Source organism: Dysidea avara, chromosome 10, assembly GCF_963678975.1.
Source record: "Dysidea avara chromosome 10, odDysAvar1.4, whole genome shotgun sequence".
Classification (NCBI taxonomy): Eukaryota; Metazoa; Porifera; class Demospongiae; order Dictyoceratida; family Dysideidae; genus Dysidea; species Dysidea avara.
In genome coordinates, this window is record NC_089281.1 from 17,126,502 (window position 1) to 17,149,774 (window position 23,273).

Consider the following 23,273-nt stretch of genomic DNA (forward strand, 5'->3'; position numbering starts at 1 on the left):
TTTTCAATGGAAATTGTGTACCTGAATTAAGTACACCGGTACCGGTAATAACTACACAAGTAGATGAATTAAGCCTTTTAAACAGACCAATGCACTTCATTGTATGTATAGGCGCAGGCAGATTTGGAAAAATTCCATAACAGAACCAACTTTTATGCTTACACTCAGGGCCACCCAGAGAAATTAAGGGGCTTAGGACAAAGAGCTAAAGTGGGGTCCCAGAGACAAGGAGGTTTCCATTCTGATTCATAACTTCACCCAAACTGTAAGTTGAAGACAAAAAAGAAAGGTCATTACATGCTGACAATGACAATAACTACCCCTCACCAACCATATCTCCTTATTTATAAGCTTGCTACACTGTTCCTCTGAAGAATACTTTGACTGCTTTATTAGAGTATTTAGATCTGACTGCTCTATTAGAGTATATCGATCTTTTAAACAGGTATTCAGGGGGCCCTTCATGGGACCTCCTGGGGCCCCTTTCAGGCTGGGGTCCGGGGAAAAATGCCCCAGTTGCCCCCCCCCCCCCCCCCCTGTGGGCGGCCCTGCTTACACTGAATGTTCTATTAGAGTAGTTAGGTGACTGTTCTATTAGAGTATCTCGATCTTGTACACCTCCAATGCTGATCCGGGTCCTTGTTGCATAACCTTTAGCATAAATCCACTAATAACGCCTTGGAAAGATGTTTATAAGGTGGGTTTATGAGTACTTGTATTATTAGTGATCATATAATTATGCTAAGACAAAATTTTATTATAATCCTCAGCATATTGATCAAGTAAAGCTTAAAAGTGAAGGGGGGGGGGGCTTCAGCCCCCAAAGCCCACCCCCTAGATTCACCCCTGACTTGACAGATTGTTCACAGTCAGTCCGACTTGAAGACAAATCCTGAAATCACACTCTGTTCTCTCAGGGTTGGATACTAGCACCACTTCTATTCCTCATCTATATAAATGATATCACTGAATCCATCACTAGCACCATCAGACTTAATGCTGATGATGTTTTGATAACTAACACTAAAGTCAATACCACCTGCATGCCATCAAAATGATCTTCTCACTTTAGAAAACTTGGCAAATTAAGTTCAATTCATCTAAATGTATTCATCTAGCTATAACAAGAAAAAAGACCTACATAAAGCATTGCCATAGTCAGCAACTACAGCAAAATAAATCAGTAAATACTTGGGAGTAATGATAGATGAACATGTAATTGGAAGGAACATGTTCACAATATTTGTAGCAAAGCCTTTTAACAACAAAATATCTTTTGGTGTCCAGCACTAATTTTTACAATCCTTAGTGAAATTGATACTAGAATATGCATACACTGCTACAGTGTGGTCCCCACACCTAAAACACCAGAAACAATAGCAGAAACACTAAATAGAAAAGGATCAATGCAGTGACACTTGTTTTGTCACAAATGACTTCTTATCACAATAGTGTAACTATACCATGCTTGAACACCTAAGCAAGCTGGCCATTATTTGAACAGTGAAGAAGTTTGCAAGAGATTGTTGGTAAATGGTATACAAGGAAGCCTGTTACAGATGTGGATGGTGTTGTTTCTATTCCAGTAGAATCTGATCAGCCAGAGATTGCCAAAAATCCCAGGAGGAAGAGGATGACAGTAATGCATTGTGCTGCTACTGTAGCAAATCTGGAACATGATCAAGTGTGGTAATAAAACCTACGCTGCACTATTAAGTGGTTTTGATTGCTTAGAGATGCGAGTTGCATGCCCCAAAGGAAAAGTGGTACTGCCCATGTTGCATTGAGCTGCAAAATTTAACAAATCCGAAGGAAAATAATTTATTTCTGCGGAACAATAGGACACACCTTTACGCATGCACAACACACTGTTACTATCTTATCTATAGTTGATGTTTTGTCATTGTCATTCTTAATTAATGCAATTGGTATTGGTAGTGTTCCTTGCAAAATAGTATATTTTTGCTTCAAGACTCCAATCACACACTCAACATGAATGCGCACCAGTGATAACCAACCTGCTTCCACATTTTCAAGGTGTTGTTTTCCTTTTCTGAAAGGCGGGGTGTTGACCTCATTCTGGCATATTCATCGCATATGAACCCTCTATCTGCCAGAATCACATCCCCTGTAAAGTGCAAACAAAATGCAATACAAATAAGCAGCTGTTACTTTGTAATTACAAATACCTGGAATAAAACGCTGAATAAGTCCAGATTTTTCAGTGATCTCCTTGTCAGATGCTCTACCACCATAACACAATGAAAGAAAAGAAATAGTTCCTTGTGGTATTATTCCAATCATAGCTGGATTGTCAAGTGGTGTTTATTATTGCTCAGCACTTGTACCCTTGCAAATAATTCTGTCAGCTGTTCAATGAAGATCTCAGTGCAGTCAATTATTAACAGCACTTCCTGAATAACTTCTGAAAACTCATTGGCATTGTTGCCTACAAAAATCTCTTTCTGGCCATTTTATCAGAGGAGCAATTTTAACAGCAAGTACAATTGATGAATGGACATCAAAAAAAAAGATTCAAGTAAATCTTTAAAAAAGAACACAATGAGCATGGCAAACTTTGTCAATTTTGGGGTGTCCGGCAAATCACACCCAATAGACTTGTATGAAGAGTAGAATACACATCACTCTGGTATTCCTATAGAAATACAATATATGTAACTTTTGTGCAATAACTTTACATGTGTATCCTCCACTTCTATTTCTTCCTAGGTTTCTTCTTCTATAATTAACTTCTTGAGCTAATATATTTTCTATTCTTCTCCTCTTCCTATTCTTTTCAGCCCATTCATACCCTGACATATCAGGAATTTTACCATTTTCACTGAAGGAACCCAATCTGGACTAGTTTCATCATACACTGCTGATGTAATGTTACGATACATATGGCCAAAGCTCTTTATTGTTTATTTTATGTAATGAGAATCCACTACGCTAATCATTCCCAAATTGAATATATTGCAATTTTTTACTACTATATAGACCAAAATGATGCACTAATTACACAGTGACATGATTGCATCAGTATAGCCATTTTACAGTGTACCATTGAACTTAACTGAATGTAGTAGCTATATGCACAGAGTTTTTTATCCCATGCATATATGTTATAATTATGTAATAACAGTAGCCTATATTATATCAAATTTTGTAATAAATGTGATTCAGAATGCTGTGTAACGGGTTGAACATAATTGACAATGAAGTGTAATGGATACTTCACTTTTCAGACGATAATTGATAGTTGGGGTGTGTGGCACCATTTCTTTCTTTTGATGCGTGACCGACCTCCTCTGCTCTGGATCTGGGGGTATATTATCTGTGAGAATTAGTGAATGATGTCTGTCGATGCCACTAACAGAAAGCAACTGGAAGACAGCCCACTGGCTGCTCAACTTTGTGGAACCAAACGAAATCATCCAAACGACTCCCCAGACCGAAAGGGTGTCTCGTTGAGTAAGAAAGTTGAGATATGCGAATACTGCAGCAAGGAGTTTACTTCTACATGTGATGTGTTACAGTATGATTTGTGCGCATCATTAGTACATGCTGAATGTGAAGGAGTAGATAAGGAGCATTATCAGTTCCCAGCTCTCACAAGTAGTAAGATTAGTCATTAGGTCTAAGTCCCTGAAATTAGGTTAGGTAATCCTAAGGCTGCAGCACATGTTGCTGTCAGACCTTCAGTGTTGGTCACTGTAAAGTGCTAATAATAATAATAAATAAATAGTAATGTCATGTATTACTGTTGACTGAACAATTGTGTGACACGCTTGAAGCAATTGATATTTTGAAATGTACAATCTAGCTACCCTATCACCATCTGAAAACACAAATGGAGGCATTTTGCAAACACTAGCGGAAGAGCAAGATGTAATTAGAGATACACTTTCTGAGCTTTCTTCTAAAGTTGATGAACTGTGTTCACTAAACCAGAACTTGGAGAGTGAAATCAAAGCAACTGCAGATACTGTAATATCAAAACCTCCATCTGTCGTTGACAGCTTGCTTTCTACTAGTCCAGTTGAAGTAGTTGATGAATATTTAGATAGGAAATGTAACCTTGTTATATATAATCTTCCAGAGCCAAGTGCCTCAGCTACAAAAGATCGAACCCAGCAAGATAAGAATGCTTTTTCCCAATTGGTTTCTTCTGAGCTTAAGACTGATAATGTCAATTTGCTGAAATGTGTCAGGTTGGGGAAAAAGCCTATTGATAGTAAGGCCAGACCTTTGTTGATTTCAGTAGCCAAAGCTTCTACCAAATATAGCATCTTGAAGAGAGCCAGCAAACTGAGACACAGTTCCTCCTATAACAAAGTGAAGGGGAGGCAGCCAAGGAACCAGATAAGACTCTCAGTATCACCAGATAAGACTCTAAAGGAAAGGGAGGCAGCCAAGGAACTACATGTTGAACTAAAAAGATGTTTGTCAGCAGGGGAAAAACATTTGACTATCCGTAGAGGAAAGATTGTTACAGTAGTGCCTCAAGTAGCTCAAACTAGATCTACTGATACAGCAGCAGATTCTATTAATAATGTTGACAAGAATTCACTCCCCTCTACTCTATTCAGATTTAAACTACTGTATTCTAGTAACTGTATGTGTTACGATTGTTTGTTGTTGTTGTTGTTGTTGTTGTTTTGTTTTTTTGGGCTAGTCCCCTGGACGTATCAGACACTTGTCTGTCTGTCCAGTAGAACAAATAAATAAATAAATGCGGTATGCGTGGGTTCACTAGTCAAATAATTTTATTTTACAAAAAAAGTTAACAAACAAGTCCACAAAAAATTGTAGAGTAGGGACCATAGTACATCAATAAAAAGTACTGAAACAAGCTCTATGTACTCTATATTGAATGGCGACCCTTCAGCAGTGAGCTCCAGGGATAGGGAACTGGGGCCGTTTTTTACTTCAGACAAGGACCCTGTTGCTCAAGATATCATAATGGAAATGTATACAGTAGGGATATAACACTTTTTATTGTTTTACTATCGTGCACTACTCCAGCTTGTCTGAGAACAGCAAAAAGGAGCTCTTTAATGTAAAGTTGGTTGTACAGTAGGGATATAACACTTCTTATTGTTTTATATTGTGCACGGCTACTCCAGCTTGTTTCAGTACTTTTTATCAATGTGCTTTGGTCTATACTCTAGTTGAAAATTCCAAATATTTTGTGAACTTGCATAATTTATGGCTAGTTATACATACATGTACTTGCAAAATCACTCACATGAGCAAGAATGTGGTTGGTACACACTTGTAATTATATTCATTTTTCTCTTCTGGCCTTTTAGAAGGTTTCCCTTCCGGTTTTAAAAGTTCCAAAACCCTCTAAAGCCAGGAGGGAAACCAGGAGAAAAACATGAATACACTATATCTTGGCATTTTTTGGGCACTGGAGGACTGACAAGAATGTGGCTGGTGTACAGTTGTAATTGTTTTCACATCAGTGCTGGTCACTGTAAAGTGCTAATGATAATAATAATAATATTTCTTTCAGGAAAGTCTCCATCCTGATTTTAGAAGGTTTCTGAAACCTTCTAAAGCCAAGAGGGAACATGAATATGATTATAACTGTGTACCAGCCACATTGCTACTCATGATATTTCAAAACTCTACAGCTACCTAGTTATACTGAAGTACACTTACATAAATAACATAATAGCAGTAGGGTGTAATGTATTTCATGGACTGGACTCATAGACTGAGCTGGAAACAGTTTCTTAACAATTATCCCGGCATTGCATATAATATCAACCTTCTGCTTGATATTATATGCAAAGCAGGTTAGCTATAGCCTATACTCAGATGGTACGATTTTTCCGTACCATACGCATATGGTTGTACCGTACGCGGTATACCCATATGGGTTTCATTACTTTCACATCGTTTGATGCCCCACGTAAAATTACGTAACAACATTGCGTTAGAGGCGTCTTAATAAAATAATTATTAAGCACTGACTGAGACACGCTTTATCAAACCAGATACATAGAATCTAATGGGGAGAGGTAACAGCAGCCAGCTCGAGTGTCTGTGACTAAGGGGTCTGCCAGAATAACAGAGGTAAGTAATGTATGCAGCAGTATGGTTCACATCTCCACCAAGATCACTTTAATATGCCTGGTTGTAATGTTTTATGCTACAATACCGCTATTAATGCTATGAACAGAACTCTTAACACAGACATGGTAACAATTTCCTTCACTCCAGATATATTTCAACCTGCCTTGGTCAATTATAGTAAGGGCAGAGGCTCAGATTGTCCCATGCAGTTGCAGTGGTGTTGATGGTTTTGCAGCAGTGTTCGTAGTTGAAGTATTCTTTACTAGAGGAATAGCATAACTGTAGCTAATGGATAATACTGTAGCCTCTTTCCCAAGGGTCTGAAACTCACATAATCTTACAATTTCTGAAACAGTTTTTGTTACTTTCACATTGTTTGATGCACCTCTACATACCATTATGTAACAACACTACATTATAGGCACATTGATAAAGCACTGAGACACGTCAAACTCAATAGGTGACAGCAGCCAGTCTTGTGATGACTGAAGATGATGTGCGACTAATTGCTCTGCCAGGATAACAGAGGTATGTATGCATTATGTATCACATCACCTCTGTTACCTTCCATTATCCTTGAGTGTACTGTTTTAAAAATGCTATGAATCGAATTCTTAGCACAAGCATGGTGATAATTTACTTCAGGGATATTTCAACCTACTGGTGACCATCTTTTAATAGGGACCTAGTGTACGTTTGTTTCACTGGGGTGTCACACAAGCACTCACTATTGGATGATCTGCGTCAAAGACAAAATTTACCTTAGCCTTTGGCTTACAGCTTTTGACCTGACTTGAATGCATCTTCCTGAAATTTTGTCTGCTGTTTTAGGCTTAATTGTTAGGTTTTCATCCCTGGCCACATCCAATGTGGCCATTTAGCATTTTTAAAAGTTAGTATAACTAGCTACAGTAAACCAAGAAAGCTGCTGTCTGGGCCATGTGAGCCAGCTAGATATAAATCCGTACACCTTCATTGTTACTCTAAGTGTTGAAGCTATTTAGGTTTATTATATCCATTTACCAAACACACCAGTCCTGTGCTTTAAAATTTCTTAATACATCCTATCTATATAACCAGGGGAGTAGGACAAGACCACGTGAATGCGTAATAATGTTGCACAAGTACTTAAAGTATTTCATGTGAACTGAATAGACCCTGTACAAAAAGTAGAGGAAGGGGCTTGATACATATTTTGCTCTATTTAGTTTGTTGCTTGTAATGGTGTGATTCATGATTGGAAAGATGCTGCTGTTATGGCAAGGGCTAAAAAGGGGGGCTAGTTGTGGCCAAAAAGCTAGTTGTAAATGACTTTTGGCTAGTTGCAAATGGTGATTGGGCTAGTTCTAAAATTTAGACAAAATAGCCAGGTTTACTACAGGAAAGTATACTTACGTATTGTACCTCTTAATTCTTTTACAATTTACCACAGGGATTTGACTAAAAGTCTAAAGATACATCTTGAGATAGCCATTTTCAAAAATTTTCTATTTCATGGTCTACTACTCTGATTAAAAATTACCTTACTAGTTTTAATTTCTTTCTTACAGTTCACTATAAACTGAAAATCAACACATTCATCAAATCAATGCTTTCATGCACATAATTATAAACATAGTTATTTTGTCCCTTCAGCTTGCTAATTATTTCCAGATCTTACTCATTCTCTAAAATCATTTCCAGGTTCAATCATGGCACACTTATGTTTCAAAATTCTTGGGGAGTATGCCCAGACCCCTAGAAATCCCTCTTTACTGCCACTTTGTCTCATGACTTTCATGTCAACAGTAACAGTAGGCATCAATGATTACAATACAATCGTTGTTGTATGATCTATTACTTTCAACAGGTAGTATGACTATGGTTTAATAAAATATTTTTGTTAGTGCTTTGTAATGCACGTGATCTTGTCTTACCCCTCTGATCTACAACTGTGAAAGATGCATCATTGAAATCACAGTGAAATTATTACAGAGCTTTGAAACATTTTAAGTTTTTCTATCTCGTAAGTTTTAATATTTATTTATAGGTAACTGTGAGTTTTAACACCTCTTCCCATCTCCCACTGTAGTGATATTTTGTAGTCTTGACTGTTGACTGTGAGTTTGACCACAATCACAGATTGAGATTGACTTAGTAAGTGATACGTGATACCCCAAGTGTTTTGTTTTATAAGCCTAGCACTACAATTAAACAGGTGATTCTGAAGTCACAGTCTAACCCCCTCCACCATACTCCAAATAACCCACACCCTGTTTGCCCATTGTAATCTATAACATCTGGGTTTTGCACCACTAGCAACTGTAGCAGGCTATCTATCATTGTTACCAAACAACCAACAACATACTTAGTAACCATAGATACAAGACAATAACCATATGTAAGTCCAGGAGCACGACTACCTGAAAACTTACATTCATAAGTGAATAGAATATAATGAAAGACTAAATACAACAATGGAGAGTGAGGGCTAGCAACAAGAAATCAAAACGTAAAAATTTTGAACCATCCAGCACCAAGATGATTCAGGGAAAAACCCACTTGGTTTTACCCACATATGCATGTTACGCACATCAGTAATGTCATTAGTAATGACTGAGTTTCTTTCTGTAGCTATGTATGTGTTCACTTCTTCATTTTGATGACAGTAGTGACTTTCCATGTAGAATTCTGCCGTTCTCCTAATACAAATGTCATTTTGCAAAATTTTTTTAGACATACTCTGTAAAATGAAATACAATAGTAATTGTTTTGTTAATGCAGGTAGCAATGATGCCATCGTCTAATTGTGGGTCAGTCATGACTACTCGCACAGCAGGTGAAATTGGCCAGTATCTCCTCATATTGTACATAGAACTCTATCATCAAGGGTGACTTTTTTTGCTGAAGAGCTGCAGCATTTGCAATAGTGTGATGCTAGACTGTGGTACATCGCTCAATAACTTTTTGTTCCAAGTTTTATGTACATGCTGTAACTGATCATATTATTGTTGTTTAAATATCACATCTTTTTATTTACAAATAACTAACCCTTTGGTATCACATCTTTATAGTAGATCCAATATTACCGTAACTTCTTTCTGTAACAGAACATGTACAGTATGTTAGCTCTATTACATTCAGATGGTAGCCCTAATAATTTATGAATGGAATGTGGCTTATTCGTAGTAATGCTTGACCTGCTAAAACACCCTGAAGCTTTTATTTCAAATGTCCTATGTGGTCTGACAATTTCACTGTTTTATATGTACTATATAGGAAACACACCATTTGGTCTTCTTTTCTGAATTTGGAACCAAACCATTATTTCTTTATTTATTATACTGGACAGTCTGTAATTATGGATGCATCCAGTGGGGGGAGGGGGAATGCATAATCAACAGAGACACTAACAATAATGTTCATGTAAGTTTAGACAGTTCAAGAGTGTCATTATCTGCAACTTCGTAATTATCATTTGTACACTCAGTCAGATTGTTATCACCAGGAACTTGTCGCTTCTCCAACAGAGGGGACATTACTTGTTCTAAGTACGATTTCACCATTAAGTATTATTCATAACCTTTCCGTAGTTGACTCTCCAACAAACCCCATACATATTCACTGTACACAGAATCACAACTGCACTTTACGTTTGATTTAAACCCCTGGGTTACCACACATGAATTGGATCACTTCATCTGAAGCCTATACGTACTTAATGTCCCTAGCAGTGCAAAACACGCTGTGCTGTACATGATACGAAAACAATGGATTTTTAAACAACATTTCAGTCTAATAAATAGAGTAGTTACAGTTGTACAGGAGCAGCTTTACATAGTGATAGCATGTTTCAAGCCTTTAGTGAAACGGGAAAGGGTCCTGATGTAGGGAAGGAGAATAGTGCACGTGCTGAATTGTCGCTGTTCAATATAGTGCAAACCAGCTAAATAAATTACTTCACACTTGGACACGCTGACATGGTCCACATTCTGTGGGTATGCCTTACAATGACAGTGTACAGGACAAAGTTCTTGTAAACAATTTCAATTTAGTACATACTGTAACAGTATAGTTGGTATTTGAAGGTACACACATGTTGCTGTACCTTAATTTGTTTGCTACTGATTATGGAGGATGATTTGATGCCTACCAACTGAGGCGATTCACTTGGTTTGTCTTTTAACTCAGACTCTACTGATTGTGTGCAGTGTAACACCATTTTGCAGTAAATGTACTTGAAATTTAACTTTTAGACTGGAGTGATTCAATTATATCTAATCACGAGCAAGAGTTGAACTTGCACACGTTGGATAACAAATGGCAGAAATGATAACCCTCTTGAGTTTACTTAATATTGGGACAGTCTGTACTAATATATTGCAGGTCCCTATGGTGAATGGGTGAATCCCCAAATTCCCTGTATCCCACCAGTCCCAACATAAGCAGCCCATTGTGTTTATGTTATGAAGTAACAGCTGCTCGTGCCTAATTGTATAAAATAACAAAGGTAATCTGCACGCACAACATGGGGCAGGGTACAAAACCTTGCACGAGACAGTACTATCAGCAAAGATTGCAAATGTAATTTAATGCCAATATTTCTGTATTAACTAATTCAATGAGAAATATTAAAAATTAATTTAAGGTGTTTAATCAAGCAATACAGCTACTCAACCTATACAACACTGTGCATGACAATAAATTGATTTCAGTGGCTGCTTTGAGCTTCAGTAATGGTGGAGTAATATATAACATACACCTGTAGAATGGCATGACCCACACACTCTAGCTAACTGTCACAAATGAAAGGCAGACAGCGCTGCACAGATGATTAGGTATGCAGATATTTAACAAAGTTTTACAGATACAACAGGAAGTAGACGAAAGAAAAATTTGAAGAATTCACAATATTATTAATCAGCTTTGACGAAATAAAATTTGACGAAAAGCAAAAAATAACAGGTCTAAACACTGACTTTTGAGGTGCTTATTGGACAAATTAACCAATTTGTCAAATTTTACTTTTGTAAAAATTTTCCTGTTGTAAATTTACAGTTAATATTGTTTCAGAAATTGTACTATAGCATTATCCATTAGCTACGTAGTTATGCTCACAGGCAATTCTAAGGGGAAGGGGGAGGCGATTCTGTAGGTCTAGTTCAACTACCAACACTGCAAAACCATCAACACCACTGCAACTGCATGGGACAATCTAAGCCTCTGCCCCTCTACTATAATTGACCAAGGCAAGTTGAAATATATCTGGACTAAAGGAATTATCACCATGTGACCATGTCTATGTTAAGAATTCTGTTCATAGCATTGTAGCATAAAACATTACAACCAGGCAAACAGTGGTTATCTTGGTGGTGATGTGATACATACTCATGCATACATAACTCACTTCTGTTATCCTGGCAGACCCCTTAGTAGCACATCATCACAGGCCACTGGCTGCTGTCACCTCTCCCCAGAATCGAGGTTTGATAAAGCGTGTCAGTGCATGTGCTTAATAATTACCCCCTCCAAAAACACCTTCGCTGTAAAAAATGGCGCGTCCAAGAAACTACAAGTACTTGAAAAAAACAGCTCAGCTGTAGAAAAAGACTAACAAGCAACTGAAAGAGCTGATATCTGGAGCGACCAAGAATCAATGTTACTGCAACTACCAAAGTTTTCATGCTTGGTTGCAAAACAGGTAAAATGAAAGTAACTGGCAACCAAAACAGCTGATATCTGAAGCGGCCAAGAATAAAATTTATGTTGATAAAACCAGCTACAATTATTAATGAAGTTGTAACATTGAATGTTAATCATTCAACTGTGTTCTATACATTCATCCCTGCTACATCATGAATCAATTCTTTGTTACTCTAATTGGCTGGTAATTTGACCGCCTTTTTCAATAGTCAGTAGAGAAAAAAGGCGGCCAAATTACCAGCCAATTAGAGTAACAAAGAATTGATTCATGATGTAGCAGGGATGAATGATTAACATTCAATGTTACAACTTCATTAATAATTGTAGTTGGTTGTATCAACATAAATTTTATTCTTGGCCGCTTCAGATATCAGCTGTTTTGGTTGCCAGTTACTTTCATTTTACCTGTTTTGCAACCAAGCATGAAAACTTTGATAGTTGCAGTAACATTGATTCTTGGCCGCTCCAGATATCAGCTCTTTCAGTTGCTTGTTAGTCTTTTTCTACAGCTGAGCTGTTTTTTCAAGTACTTGTAGTTTATTGGACGTGCCATTTTTTACAGCGAAGGTGTTTTTGGAGGGGGATATCACTAATTTTTATTAGTTATATAATTGAAAGGATCAATTCATGGGGGTGTATGATGAATTCTGCATTGTAGTGGTGTTGAGACAAAACACAAAGTGATGAACATGTATCATACATTCCTAGTAGCTGTGAATTGTTATTAGAACCAGGGCTTGTGGAAACTACAATTTATTGGTCAGGCCAAGTAATGGCTACAGTCAGGGTTACTTAACACTGTATGCTATATTGTTTGATGACTGTTCTATTACTATATCGATACTTTACCATGAATAAAACTTGCTATGGCCACTGCCATAGAGGCCATAGTGTCCTAAGGACAACTTAGAAACTTGGTTTGCCACTCACAGCACAAGATGCTTTGCTGAGGGTCTATTAGAGATTACAAATGTGGAACACCAGATTATACTATTTTCATTTCAATACATGGACACATGCATACATCATAGCACAAGACACACACAAAATGTGCAAACACTATACATACTATCCATGTCCACGCATATACACCACATATTGGTTGTACTTGATGTAAACAAGTTATTATCACAATGCTCTCGTAGGTGAGCTGGTCAGTGCTCTTACTTGGTGTTAAAAAGTTCTTGTAGTGCTCGAAACAGAGTTACTGGAGAGTGAAGGATTATCACTGGCATCATATTCAATCACAATAATTGTTGCAATGTAAAATCAATATTAGTTGCTGCTTATGTACTGTATCATCATTGTTATGTTTATGTACACTGATGATTTATCTCACAATATGATCACCTCTTTTGTTATGTTGGTAGACTGTACTGGTGCGTTTCAGTACAGAGGCAGAAACCTTTTCTGTTACACCTTATCAGTCATTAAGTCAAGTAACCAAGTCAAGTCATTAAGTCTAAGTCCTTGGCTTGTGAAATTAGGTTAGGTAATCCTAAGACTGCAGCACATGTTGCTGTCAGACCTTCAGTGCTGGTCACTGTAAAGTGTTAATAATAACAACTGAAGCTGGGAGGATGGGTGCATGTAGCCCAGACGTTTTGTGACAGCGGGGACCTGAGGACTTACACATTAGTGTGCTTTTTACATGCAGAGCCAACTATGGGGATTTTCTGGGGTATGTATATGCCTCGCAAGATACTGAGTTTTTTTAAAACTGAGATTTCCCTTTGAAAATTTTTAATAAGCACCAATTTTGCTCGCGATTTCGTTAACTGCATGGATGATTTTTAGAGCTCAAATATTTCGGAATAGCTGTTCTTCCATACAAAAGTTACTAAGACAGTAAGAACAATTCACATTATTATGCACCTATCAGTGTAATCCCCGACTACCACTAATACAGGCTGAGGTGGGGATTTGCATCACTGAAAATTACAATTCCCCACCGGCCTACTGGGGAAGTACTGGCGATGCAAACCCGACCAAGTCTCGACCGGGGCTAGGATGGCGTTGGTGAGTGATGAGTTAGTTCTGAGTGGATTCTGGTATGAACGTAATAGCTAGCACCCGAGACACTCCTTCCTAAACTGAAAGCACACACCTTAATTTCCCCGACATAGTGGGGATTTGTCTTCACTAAAGAAAATCACTCAGACAGCAAAGTGATTTTCTTTAGTGAAGACAAATCCCCATTATGTCCGGGAAATTTAGCGATCAATTCCCCCACCATCCCCGACCTTTCCCCACCCTCAGCCCGTATCAGTGGTAGTCGGGCATTACATTGATCAGTAGGCGCATTATACCTAAGATGGAAAACTGCAGGAGGAGACAACGTCATCAGACAGATCAGTGGATTCCTCAAGATTAATTGTGTACTCGGCGTCTTAGGACGTAGTTGGCCAATGGACACACGGTCACGAAACTCGATCCATAAGGGTCACGAAACTCGATCCATAAGAGTACCGACGCACATTTGAAAGTGTTCACGTGCGCTAGTGGAGGTGTGAAAGGGACTTTCCAAGGAACTTCCCCTACTAGCACTAGTGGTATGACCAAATACGGAAATAGTTGATTGTGACTTACTTTGCGAAAGTGTGTAGATCTAACTGTAAGTTAATATCATTTATAAAATGTTTTTGTATGTGTGTAAATATTAAAGGTGCGCGTGTTTCAGTCCTTCCCTTCAGTCTGACTTGGCTGAACTACATGAGTGAATTAATTAGAGTTAGCAGTTGTGTGCATATTACGTGGAACCTCAGACGGTGGTTGCTACTTTATATGGTTGTTATGCACCTATCAATGTAAAGCCCCACTACCATAGGTATAGGCTGAGGTGGGGATTTACATCCCTGAAAATTACAATTCCCCACCTACTGGGGAAGTATACAACGTTGCCCTCACGACAAATCTCCCAGTAGCAAAACCCAGCCGGGGTTAGTTGGGCTTTGCACAATCACCCATCGCGTCTGTCACAGTGTAGCTATTCCAGTTACAAGTTACTTCAAGCGGGTTTTAGTGATGACAGATAGTAAGTCAGCATCCATGAAATTTCTTGGACAATGACAATCCCCACCACCTCTGGAAACTTAACAGTCCATTCCCCCACCAACCCCGACCTTCAGCCCATACCTGTGGTAGTCAGGCATTACATTGATAGGTGCATTAAATGTGCACATACTTTGTTGTTTATACTATGAGGTCTTAACCGCATGACATTATCCTGCATTTTCAAGGTCTCATTATTGTGGTCTACTGCACCATCAACACCATATTGCAGACGTCTGTGTTATGGGCAGATTGGGACCAATGATTACATGTATTGTAATTATAGCATCGTAATTCTCCAGGTCAGTTTCTTTCTGTTTGAGTATCTTGAGTGTTAAGTGTCCATATTTTTGTCTTTGTAGTGTCCACTTTGCCAACTTGCTGGTTACAGATGTGTTCTTAGTAGTGTGGGAATGTGTGATATCAGTTATAGATGTAGTCGTGAGTCTTGACTGGAGGTTCCAGGAACTTTGGCTGCAGGTAAAATGTAAACAAAAATGAATATTTGTATGAGTAAGGAATGGTTTTTTGGCTGCATGATGACTGGCAATGGTCTAAATGAATGGATTTGTTTGTGTTTTAGAGTCAGGCATGTGTTACTTTATGTAAGATGTTTGGTGTCCCAGTAGTTTAATGGATCTAATAGTCAGACCATTTTCTTTCCCTACTTAGTTACTGGGATGAATGTGCATTTCATGATCACATTCGAAGGTTCTGTAAATTTAGCAAATGAATGCTTGAAGGTCTGTTTCTAATATTTCAGTGCAATATGCATTCATATATTTTTGCAGAAATGTACTGCAGTCATTGAGATAGTGTATACAATGTAATCTAAATTCAACTGAATTTATTTTTTTAAATGTTACTATGCTTATGTACTATAGTAACCATGGTAACTAATGTTTGTTGGTAAAAATGCATTTGTCACATATCTCCTTAACAAACAAGTGTTCGAATTTTTCAGACATTTGTCCCACCACTAGTTATTTTACAGATCAATACTAGTAATGGCTCTAACCACCAGCATCCAGATCATGAGACTACCCTGATTATGAAGGTGTCCTGGTTTTGATGTGCAATGAGATTTTGTAGAACCTTTGACTGCCTGCTTAATGTGCTTTATAGTGCATGCCAAACTTGTTACCTAGGTTTAGATTGACCACACAATTAACGTGTTGTTTCTTGACTGATCCAGTGAAATTCAGACATTCGGTTTATTGGAGGAAGGCATCCCATTAGCTATGCCAGATGACAAACGGAGGATTTGCGGGCCGCCTTTGTTGTACCCCACCCCCACCCCCTTCTTGGCAGCACTGAGGATTGGTGTCCCGTCAAGTACACGATGGCAGATCCAACATTAAGAAGCAAAGCCAATAATCATTCTTATTTGTCAACCAACATGGGACAGTTTATTTTTAAAAGTGCACTTTGTGAAATACTGTATTGTTACGTGTATCAATTTAATTAGCTTGCATGACATGTGATGTTAATCAGTAGCTGTCTGGCTTTACTGTGCGTGAGCACCAGAATATTAGAACTGAAAAAGTTAGGTCCGAATTGGAAGTGACAATGTCTACACAAATAAAAGCAATCAAGTGATAGTACATGGGTGGTGCTAAATGGAATTATCCTGAAAACACTCCCTAGGGAAGTTACGTTCTTTACGCTTTCACAATACGTTTATATGGGTGTTGGGTTTGTGTCCACGCTGCATCTCTAAAAGTTATCGTATGGATTAGGCGTTTGGTAAACAAAATCCACTGTACAGGCAATCCAGTACTAGAAAACTCCTGTGCCAGTATTACTCCACAAAAGGCAGCTATATTCAATGATAATATGACGATAACACAAGCCGAGATATCAGCGTAATAAAGTGAACTTGGTCTTATTTTCGGGGTTGCAACAAGATAACCACTCATTTACAATTCTGGCGCCCGCTGTACAATACACTTCTAATGGGAATGATTGCATAATAAGGACTAAAATTGCAAAACCGTCCCTTCACGTAAATAACTCACAGTAGTAGCCGCGCGCGTTTTAATTGCGGCATGCGCTTTGTAGTTTCTTGGCCGCGCGCCTCACTACCGTGAGTTTTGATTATTTTATAAAAGCGCCTATAGCGCAGTGTTGTTACGTAATTTTACGTAGGGCATCAAACGATGTGAAAGTAATGAAACCCTATATCAAATATTCACGGTATGAGGAAACAACATATCACAAGGTTGCCAGCAGGCCTTTAATACAATATAAGTAATCTAGTTAGCTATACTGTTATCAACTTTTTTGTAATCATAGTTGTACTGTAAGCCTTCTGTTATTATACTATCACTTAATACTATTACATATAGCATGAGTAAACATGTAATATAACCTTATCTTGTGCAGGATTCATGACACATACAGTGATCATTCATCAACTAGATCATGGTAACTAACTATATAAGTTGTTTACCACACATTCACAGTATGAGGAAACAGCATCCCATATGTAGTATGAGTAAGCGTGTATAGCATGAGTAAACATGTATAGCATGAGTAAATATGTATAGCATGAGTAAACATGTATAGCATGAGTAAACATGTATAGCATGAGTAAACATGTATAGTATGAGTAAACATGTAATATAACCTCATCTTGTGCAGGATTCATGACACATAATGGTAACTAACTATATATACAAGTTGCTTACCACACATTCACAGTATGAGGAAACAACATTCCATGTCAAATCACCGAGAAATTGTAGGGTCACCTCTCAGATTTTGATGAAACTTGGTGTGTTTGTAGTACCTATGGTGCTCATCACCCATTCCAATTTTTAGTCTCATACACCACATAGTTTCTGAATTATGACCACAAATTTTGAATATTTAATGAAAAATTGGTTTGTCTTGAGTTACAAAATCAACTGTAGCTCACCACTGTGTTAATATTTTAAAATAAAATTTAAAGACTGTTAATTGATAGTTCAAGTAATCCATAAACTATGGGATATCAATTTAATTAAGGTTCAAAAAGGCACCATTAATAACTTTAATCTTTAATATTTTAAAAAGTGCTGCTTCAAATTCTTTGAAATTTTTAATGAATAATAATTAGGTTATGGTCTACTGTTGGTAAAGTTTTTGTGGTGGGGCCACAATGGGTTCAATTAAATATGTGGTGGAATTTTGTAGTCTATTATTATGGAAGTGTACACCTCTAATAACCACTGCTGATAAGACCATGCCAACCTTGTCTTACACAATGAAGGTGTCCAAGTACAGTGCAACCTGTATTAGTGACCACCTGTATTGAAAGACCACTTTGTGCTGCAATTTATTTAGTTTGATTTACTGTATGGGTAATTCCATATCAGTTAACCAAAGTTTTGCACATGACCCCCTCGGAGTTGAACAAAATTTGGTGGGTGGGTATTCAAAGTGGTCATGTGATCCTTCACCCATTGCTTGTATGATTTCCCAGAAATGGCTTATTTAGCATACTATTTTTGCTGTACTTGTGATCATTCAAAGCATCATAACTTAGGTGTTTTTAAAATGAATTGCACCACTTTAAAGCTCTCAAAGAAAAAGCTTTCATTTGGTGTATTTAACAGCTTAATTTGATGAAGTTGATAATCAACTACGTCTCCTAATCTTTGACCTTTGCTCTACCAAAAAGTGCTGATTAGAATTTTGAATATTTGACAACATTCACCTATTAGTTAAAGTTTCAGCTTGGGGTCTCTATGGGAGTATGAGATAAGTAGCTAGCGGTGTTTGCGGTAATATACATGTAGTAGATATCCCATGCAGTATTGAAGCCCATTCTGTTGATTCAGGTTTGCAGACACACAAGACTCTTTGATTCAACTGCAAGTTAAATGTATGCATATATAAACAGGTTGTGACAAAGGCATGTAATACAAGTTTGTTACTGTGGTGATACAGTGTGATGCTGTTTGGTAGCAAAAGTCATTTCTTTTTTGTCAGAGTACACACAACCACTTCTTGTCCTTCGGTCTACAAGAGTTAGAATGTCATCCATTGGTATAGTGTGGATATTCTGGGGCTCTGAATACTTGAACAAGTTTGATGGACCGCAGAAATGTCAGCTTTACTTCCTAGTGTCACTGCAAACTTCATCAAGCACACAAGCTAACCACTAATTCTCTTCTTGTTAACAAGTGACAAATCCAACAATCAATTCTGGTGAAACTTCATTCTTTGCTAGAGCAACTCTCTCTTTCCTGAAAACATCAGATTATGAGTAAAATTTTATTTCCACTCTTTTCTGAGATTGGCACAAAAGAGTGGTTTTCTCATACCATGGATTATACGTGAGAGTTGAAAGCAATGTCCCTATCGTCTCAAATAATTTTCATTGTTACAATATCCAAAGTAAGCAGCAAGTATGTTGCTACATGCCCAATTGAACAACTGACGTGGTGTCTTTAGCTGGTCACTGTACTGCCTTTGCAAGCTATATAAGCTGGCTGTATCTGAAAACTATACAACTAGCAGCACAAAGTCTTTCAATACAGGTGGTCACTAATACAGGTTGCACTGTACTTGGACACCTTCATTGTGTAAGACAAAGTTGGCATGGTCTTATCAGCAGTGGTTATTAGAGGTGTACACTCCCATATAGCAATAATAGATTACAAAATTCCACTACATATCACAACATATTTCATTATATCTCTTGAACCCATTGTGGCCCCACCACAAAAATTTTACCAACAATATACTATAACCTAATTATTATTCATTAAAAAATTCAAAGAATTTGAAATAGCACTTTTTGAAATATTAAGGATTAAAGTTTTTAATGGAGCCTTTTTGAACTTTAATTAAATTGATATCCCATAGTTTATGGATTACTTGAACTATCAATTAACAGTCTTTAATCGCTGAAATTTTTATTCTAAAATATTAACACAGTGGTGAGCTACAGTTTATTTTGTAACTCAAGACAAACCAATTTTTCATTAAATATTCAAAATATTTGTGGTCATAATTCAGAAACTATGTGGTGTATGAGGCTAAAAATTGGAATGGGTGATGAGCACCATAGGCACTACAAACACACCAAGTTTCATCAAAATCCGAGAGGTGACCCTGCAATTTCTCGGTGATTTGACATGGAATGACCCATATGTAGTATGAGTAAACATGTAATATGCCCTCAGGCTTTGCTGACACTGTTCATTGACTAGAGCATGGATGATAAAAACACGTGTGTATTTGATTTTTCTTGGGGCTGTTCCCCCTGGACGCATCAGTAATTACTGACTTATATAGCATGATAATTAACTCATTTCTCAACACTATTACTGACATTATGTCCACTATCACTAGCAGTCTTAATGATTAACATGTGGCTGCACACTTGTTAAAAAAATTATTTCAAGTCATTTCCTTTTACATTACAGTTGTGAGTTCACAACAGAAAATGGCCAAGCAGGTCATATGGAGTCTCCAGTTATACCCTTAACATACAACTCTTCAAGACCATCTTTGCTACTCTTAAAAGTGAAAGATATACACCTAGAAAGCATCTGGGTAATTGTCCAAGGGCGTCCATGTCTCTAACCTTGTGTTCCAGCTGGCCAATGGAATTTCAAGGTACCAGCTGAGCATTCCCATGTGGGGGTAGTTGGAAAAGACAGATACGGTCGGATGCAGACACGGACACAGACACGGATAATTTTAAAATACACTTTTACATTTACAAAACAGTTATTTTCTGGCCTTTTAGAAGGTTTCCCTTCCGGTTTTAAAAGTTCCAAAACCCTCTAAAGCCAGGAGGGAAACCAGGAGAAAAACATGAATACACTATATCTTGGCATTTTTTGGGCACTGGAGGACTGACAAGAATGTGGCTGGTGTACAGTTGTAATTGTATTCATATTTCTTTCAGGAAAGTCTCCATCCTGGTTTTAGAAGGTTTCTGAAACCTTCTAAAGCCAGGAGGAAACATGAATATAATTATAACTGTGCACCAGCCACAAAGCCAGGAGGAAACATGAATATAATTATAACTGTGCACCAGCCACATTGTTACTCATGATATTTTGTTGATTGCAAAAACTCTATAGCTACACTAGTTATACTACAACATAATCAGTGTTGGGCAAGTTACTTTGTAAAAGTAACTAGTTACATATTACATATTACTTGCAACTGAACTATTTAGTTACAGTTACATATTACCCATAAAATAAAGTAACTGTAATAATATTACATATTATATTACTTTGTGTCCACAGCCTTGAGCTGTCACGTGTGAAACTACCACCTTATCACGTGACATGATTGCGTTGTTAGACAATAAGCAAATCTTGGTTATAAGTAAGAAGCTGGTGAATAAGCTTCATTCAGTAGGCCTCGTTACTTCGTTGTGGCTAAGCGTTACTAACGAGACTAGTAACTTCATTACTTGTAGTAATAATACTACGTAATATTAGACTCGTTACAGTAACTATATTACTTATGTAACGCGATACATTTGTAAGTTAAGTAACTTGCGTTATATTACCTGTTTTTATAGCGTATTTCGTTATATTACTTTGTTACCACAAAAGTAATAATATTACGTAACACGTTACTTATGTAACGCGTTACTCCCAACACTGAACATAATAGCAGTAGCGTAGTAGGGTGTAATGTATTTCATGGACTGGACTCGTAGACTGAGCTGGAAACAGTTTCTTAACAATTATTCTGGAATTACAAGTCTTTCCTGAAAGAAACATTAATCACTGTCAAGGCAAATTGTTTTAAATCATTTGTAAGACCAATTTTGGAATATGCATCCAGTTTAAAATATCAGTAATTTGTTACAGAAATGACGTTGATCTATAGTGGACCATTTAAGCATATTAGTTACTCTGCTGTGCCATGTGCAACATTAATTGTGTTGAATGCTTTACTGATGTGGTGACCATATGGAGTTGCTGAAGGCATCATTGAAATCCCAACCCTACAACTTCACTACATCAACAATATATATCCTCCATGCAGGGGCACATTTAGGGGGATTTCCTAGGGTTCTGGAAACCTCCTTTGAAATTTGAACTTGTAGCTAGGCTTGCAGCAGGAATGCCAAACCATCATAGTTTGTTTGCACAACTATAAAGACAAATGGGAAGAGTTGTATGCAATGCTATGGGAAACTTATTCAAAAAGAATTAAGGGAGAACAAGACTATGAGTTTAGCTAGCTACAAAGGAAAATTTTATGTTAATAAAGATCGAGATAGCTACTCTAATAGAGCAGTCAGATGTATTCTATTGAGAAGTCGAAAGTACTTTATATAGAACATTCTGATGATAATGGATTACAATTTAAATGGACATGTTAAAAATAATGCGTATAAGCAAAACTAGCTTGAAACTTGAAACATTTAATACCTAGCTAAATCAAGTTTTTATTGGAGAATTTATAGTACTATTACTCTGTGTGTTTATACTCCCTGTGAGGTTCTACACAGTAATAATAATAATAATAATACTCCTATAGCATATATAAATAGTTTGCATTATCCATAGAGCATAAACTAGTAGTAAATTTTGAATGTTTAAAATTTATCAATGGCTGGGGGCTGCTCCCCTGACCCTTGAATCAATAAACTCACTACTGAGCTGGAAACCACCTGGAAAAAATCCTGGATACACCTCTGTCCTCAAGAATAAACACCTTCTACCACTCATTTCTGCCTACAGCTATTCGAGTTGTGATCAACCACATGGGTGGCTGGGGACGAGACCATGCAATACTTGGCAGCCTTGAACTACCTAAAGACATAATAAATTGCAAAAATTCCTGTTGTAGCTCGAGTAATTGCATCCGATTTTGGAGTCCATCCGATATTTAGTGAGTTATTCTATGCGTGATTTCTTTTGAGGTGTTGATCGCCCCCGGGCGCATCAGCAATTGCCGTCTGCCCAGTAACAATAAATAAATAGATAAATACGTCACAGGCATAATCTTATTGACCTACAAAATGGCCACTTTAATTAACTACACGCAATGCTCTCAAGATATATCAGTTCAAGGCTAGGGAAAATTGGGTTGGTCAGGCCATTGTATATGTTGAAATTGCCACTATATACATGGTGCTGCCAATGAGAGGAGTTGCTGCACAGTGTGCTTTGCATACTCTGCGAAGTGCAAAGCACGAGAATTCTAGGAGGGTCTGGGGGCATGCCCCCACAGGAAAACTTTGAAAATTAGACACTCAGATATGCCATTTTAGTGATATTTCACTGCTAGTTAGCAATATAAATCTCAAGCCTATTTGTTGTTCTTCAGACTTTCTATACTATGTATAATAGGTAGGTAATTGTAGACCTGACATACAGGGGACACAGCATGAAACTTGCTGTATGGCTCAGCTAGTGTACAGTCAGTAGCAATTAGAAGTTCAAGGGGGTCTGGGGGTGCAACCCCCAGGAGCTACAATTTAC

At 37.5% G+C, this 23,273-nt stretch overlaps 1 protein-coding gene and 2 long non-coding RNA genes across 9 annotated transcripts in view; 2 read left to right on the top strand and 1 right to left on the bottom strand.

The window, feature by feature from the left end:
- LOC136269135 (uncharacterized) lies at nt 1-9,218 on the top strand. The gene is made up of 2 exons (XM_066064616.1): nt 1-6,615; nt 8,851-9,218. Exon 1 carries the CDS (start codon nt 3,814-3,816, stop codon nt 4,729-4,731), a length of 918 nt encoding a protein of 305 aa, XP_065920688.1. The 5' UTR covers nt 1-3,813; the 3' UTR covers nt 4,732-6,615; nt 8,851-9,218.
- On the bottom strand, nt 8,843-14,827 carry LOC136269142 (uncharacterized). The gene is made up of 3 exons (XR_010707232.1): nt 14,079-14,827; nt 9,118-9,167; nt 8,843-9,062 (listed from the first exon to the last, which is right to left on the bottom strand). It is a non-coding gene; the product is annotated as an uncharacterized lncRNA (long non-coding RNA).
- Nucleotides 14,245-23,273, top strand: part of LOC136269140 (uncharacterized) — a 23,192-nt gene continuing 14,163 nt past the window's right edge. The window contains exons 1-5 of one of the 7 annotated variants that reach the window (XR_010707228.1): nt 14,245-14,383; nt 14,435-15,122; nt 15,183-15,300; nt 15,493-15,563; nt 15,969-16,310. This is a non-coding gene — a long non-coding RNA (uncharacterized lncRNA). The other 6 variants (XR_010707227.1, XR_010707225.1, XR_010707230.1 and 3 more) reach the window with 6 other exon arrangements.

Excerpts from the sequence above, each read along its gene's own strand:
- LOC136269135 (XM_066064616.1), top strand. The coding sequence starts at position 3,814 with ATGTACAATCTAGCTACCCTATCACCATCTGAAAACACAAATGGAGGC.